This window comes from Buceros rhinoceros, unplaced genomic scaffold (genome assembly GCF_000710305.1).
Source record: "Buceros rhinoceros silvestris isolate BGI_N320 unplaced genomic scaffold, ASM71030v1 scaffold17960, whole genome shotgun sequence".
Lineage (NCBI taxonomy): Eukaryota > Metazoa > Chordata > Aves > Bucerotiformes > Bucerotidae > Buceros > Buceros rhinoceros.
Genome location: NW_010388089.1, coordinates 62,090 through 67,010, shown reverse-complemented (window position 1 = coordinate 67,010; position 4,921 = coordinate 62,090). Strand labels below are relative to the sequence as shown.

At 38.2% G+C, this 4,921-nt stretch overlaps 1 protein-coding gene across 1 annotated transcript in view; it reads left to right on the top strand.

Moving 5' to 3' along the window:
- The first annotated feature begins 700 nt into the window (after nt 1-700).
- The window catches only part of ANO4 (anoctamin 4), a 63,262-nt gene continuing 59,041 nt past the window's right edge, over nt 701-4,921 (top strand). The window contains exons 1-2 of the mRNA XM_010144838.1: nt 701-789; nt 3,388-3,519. Of these exons, the coding sequence (XP_010143140.1) occupies nt 701-789; nt 3,388-3,519 (221 nt within the window). The remainder of the gene's footprint in view (nt 790-3,387; nt 3,520-4,921) is intronic.

Below are 4,921 nucleotides of genomic sequence, written 5' to 3'. Positions count from 1 at the left end.
ATCTACGCAGGATAGTTAGGGGGCTGCTCTGCCCCGTGGGGCTGGTTAGGAAGCAGGCTGAGAGTATGGTCAGCATGCCTCTGCTCGTGCACCCTTGTCTGCTCACTTGTTACCCGTGTGCGCTCCCACACAGCTTACTGTGCCAACAACAGAAATCAGCTGTGACTGTATGAGGGGCAGAGAGAGTGACTGCATTCCTGGGGCGAGGGGTGCGGGCTGAGTGCTGAGCACATTCTCATTTGCTTGTGTAGCCTACATATTCTGTTCCAGGGGTGTGACCCCAACAGCAAGCACTAGCCACGGGTTGTACTGCATGTGTTATGGCATATTGCAGCATCATGTACTGTTTTTCCTGGCTGTTCCAAGTGATTCTTCCTTGTGTTTCACCAAATGGAGCTTTAATAACTCCCTAGTGGATCTGAGATAATTTATCCATATTTGTACCAGTCCTATAGAACTCCTGCAACACAGTACAGACTACTTTGAAATAGAAACATCTTTGGGTCTCCATCTTTCACACATGACAAATAGCAGAAAAGGGGAAGACAATCATGACCTTCCTGCAATTCAAATGCCACTAAAGTCTGTGTGGCTTCCTGTGACAGTTCTGTTAATCCCTCTTTAGTCTCTTCCTCCACCTCTTACAGGCTTCTGTCTTCAATCTCCTTTCCTTCCTTGCTAGTTCATACTGTAACTGACGATGGGTTTTCTTCTCGACTGGCTTCATTTTTGCTGTTCTTCCAGGAGAAAAATCTATTACCTGCACCGCCGATACAAGTTCATGAATAGGTGAGTACAATTCTTATGCCAGACAAGTTTATGTTCACTTGGACCCAATAAAAAAAATGATGGTTAAGGTCAGGCTGGAAGGAAAAGTTTATTAGCTCTGTTTGTAGGAAAGGTGGAGGGATTGATTGCACCCTAGGACATCTGCAAAAAAACAAAAACAGAGGTTACATTTTTAAGGCATCTGCAATGTGAAAGAGGCAATTTATTTTATCAGTGTTGCCATTTTTAAGGAATGAGAAAATATTTTTCAATTGATGGATCCTCTTAAAGAAGAATAAGTAAGTCTGTTAGTGCAAATACCGTATCATTCTTTTCATGTAGCTCATTAAGGAGTTTCTTGGGGTTAAAATACCACAGTTACAGCTTTTTTTTTTTCTTCATTTTCATACACCTTGCTTAGTTGTAATAGCAAAGGCATTATTTATTTATTGCTTCACCTGTGGGGATGCTTGGTACTTTGTTGGTAGATAGGAAGGCAATGAACCAATTTCATCTCTGGTGTAACTTTATTGAGCCTGAAAGATGATTATTTTTCAAGAATCTTTGAAATGCTTTCATTCAGTTATTAAATATTTTTAAGGATATGTTTGATGCCCAGTTTATGTCTGACTTAATGCAATGTAAAACTTGCAATTTGCCACAGTGCTGTTGATGTAGTTTTCAAAAGGGTTTTGCATTTGATCTACTGTGTCACTCTGAGGTCGGAAAAATTCCCATGCACCTCTCAGAGAAGGATTAAATTTGAAAAATCTGCATTTTGGAGATCCGTCACTTTGCAGAGAACGTCAGGTGAATATTCATGGGAAAACAAATCACATACTATCACTCTGCTGTATATTCATACTAAAAAAAATTTTGTATATTAAATTCCACCACAGTGTCCTGTGACTTGAGAGTACCAGTATTGATTTCACATTACAGTATTTAATTCTTTATATTAGTAAGCACCAAATGGGTACTTTGTGAAGTTAAGGCATTTTACCTAGTTTTCATAGCCTAACAGACACTCACAATTCTTCTAAAGATTGTTGATGCTCCCCCACTTCCTGTTCCTACCTTACAATAAATACTGTAGTGTCTGTTAACTTTGGAATTTGTCCTGATTTTAGTCAAGACATGGGTGCTTTGACTAAAGCAACAGATTGGAAGGACTAGATGAAGATTGTAATATTTATATGTGGTGTATGAAATTTTGCTTTCCATTCATTTTCTTATGAGTCAGGATGTGATTTGAAGTCAGCTGGGAAGAGGTATGAACTTTTTCTGGTATTTTAGCTCCTGAGTGATGAGAACACTTGGTTAAATTCAATTTTTATGTTCGGGTCTATAAATAGCTACTTGAGGTGGAAAAGCTATGACTGAACAGTCTCAGTGAGGAAAAAAAGAAACCATATACAGCTTTCTTTTCATTTAGGTAAAACTCAGATATGCGAGTAAAAGTATCCGTTTCCTTTACTCCTAGTTCAGTGAAGATGGCAAGTAACTGAAGCCTTAGTCCATTTTTTGAACTAACATTCAGACAAAATTTTTTAAAGAGGACTTTTATTACAAACCCAGAGCAAGTCTGAGGAGGTTGCAAAGCCTTTCTGCAAGGGCCAGAACATACAGTACAGCCATACCTAGGGAAAAACACACCTAGTTATCTCCTTCCAAAATTGACCAGATTCCTAAATTGCCTCCAGCTCACTCCACCAGTGCCATCAGCCATCAGCGTACACTTTGTACTCTACAGGAGCATTTCCCAAAATAAAAAGTTGAAAGAGTGGTGTTGCTGCTAACAAACACAGATACACAGTGTTAAAAATCTGCTGTGTTTTATCACTTCTTCGAGTCTCTGTTTGGAAAGCAGAGCAACCTACACAAGAACAACAGAGTGCCTGGAGTGATGAGGCACTGTAGGGTTGGCCAAAATGAATGAGGAGAGTGAAAGATCTGGTAATAATATCCTTCTTAAATCTCTTCTTTAAGAACACTTGTTGGCCTCATTAGGGAAAAAATTGTGTTCTTAATTCACACAGTGCCTCAAAGACTCTCTACCACTTCAGTCTTTACTCCTGGTTTCATGGAGGTTGCGCTATTGCAAGAGGCTACAACTGAACCAAATTAACGAAAAGTAGCCTATTTTTTTAGCATCAATTGCAAGGTGAGAATCCATACAGAGAGAAGTAAAGAGATGCAGCTTGCTAGGTTTTAGCTGCCAAAGCTCTCTGTCACACTCTCTGCTGTTCTAATGTTATGTGTCTGAAGTCTCAAGTGTCAATTAACCCTGAAATTTAAACTAACTGAAAAGCTGAGAAAGAAGGGTTTAGAGCATTTCAAAGAGTTTACTGGGCTTAATAAGATTTATAGCAGCATGTACCATCAGCATTGCATTTCTGTTGAGACAAAATAAGATGTTCCTCTGCTGAAAGCTGGTTATGAATAATCAAGTTCAGCATGTATAATTTGATGTGTTTCAAAAAAGTCAAAAAAGATATTGCATCTTTTCTAGTTGTAAATATTAAGTGGCCTGCTTCACCAGCGTGTGTCCTTTGTAAATGCTCTGTAACACAATGAAAAAACACTATCTCAAATGGTTACACTTTTCATGTTCTGCAGGATCGAGAAACAAATAAGCAGGTTTCGAGGATGGTTACCTAGAAAGCCAATGAAACTGGACAAGGAGACACTGCCGGATCTGGAGGAGAATGACTGCTATACTGCTCCATTCAGCCAACAAAGAATCCATCAGTAAGTATTTTATTACGTCTTAATTACAAGATGAAAACTTATCCTTCTGGATTCATCTTGAAAAAAATCAATTTCTCAGTTCATGTCTTAAAGACTAGTGCCTTCAGATCAGTTCTTTGTCACAAAAAGGGAGAGACAGGCAGTCCTGAGAGAGCATAAAGTCTGTCTCATTTCCAATTATTAAAGGTCCAGCTCAAAGCTGAAGAAAATCAATGGAAAAGTTCCTTTTAATTCACTGGAATTTCAGTTACATCCCTAAAGTAGTCAAATGACTAATTCTCTCTTGGGTCAGAATTGCAGTTGTTCTTTGCCTGTTAAAGTTGTGATTAAAATTGATTTTCAACATTTCTGTCTTCAGCACAATCAAAATTAATCTTTCTAACACTGATATTCAAAATACACTGATAACTGCATTTCATTCCTAAATGCAAGTGTGTAACAAACAGAACTCTAAAGAAAGCAGAAAATGTAGTTTTGTTTGTACTTCTCTGTCTTTTATGGAAGCAAAACTGCTTGCAAAATGGCAGTGTTAACACCTATCACTGACATTTGCCCAAGTATACGAATAGTACCAGAGTTGTACCAATGTCACCAGAGAAATCATCTGACTACTAGAAGCCTTTATTCACTTGCAAAATGCAAAACAGAAAAAAGCCACACGTGACTTTCAGATCCCAGGCTGAATTTCAGGTTGTTGAATTGTGGAGAAAGAGGATGTCTTATGGGATCTTACAGTGTTTATGATATGGGAAACAACCATCGACTGAGAACAAAATCACAAAGAATAGACAGCACTGACCAGGGTGCTAACAGAAGACAGAATGAATTACAGGCAGCTCAAAGTCTAAAAATCTGAAATATGTGATTTTATTCAGGGAGAAAACAAGCTGATAATGCTTTTAAATGCCTCACTTTGAATGAATGATTTTTCAGGGATTGCATTTGTTAGTTCCAATAGGAATCAAATAAAATAGACCTACTCTGCCGTAAGTAATGTCTTTCCAAATACAGCAGAAAACAAAAAACCTGCAAATCTCCAGGGAAATTTCAGTAGAAGTCTGGCCTTAGTACTAGTCACCAGCCAGCATTATCTCCACTGAATGCTGAGCAAAAAGATGGATCAGTTATTGTACCCTGCAAGATGAAGGGTAGGTGCAAATTAGTTCAAGAAAAGACCAGTGATAATAAAAAATGAAGAAATTGAGGGGTCTGCATTGGTATTTTTATTAACTATTAACTTCCCTTAAAATTACAGCAAGTAAGAAAGAGATTTTGTGGCTGGAAGGAGAAATGGCATGTATGAACCAGAATATTTTTTTCATTCTTCTGCCTTGCTCACGTTTGTGTTGGTAAACTGTCAAGGAGGGGTTATTAAATACCGTGTTGGTTTCATTAACATTCC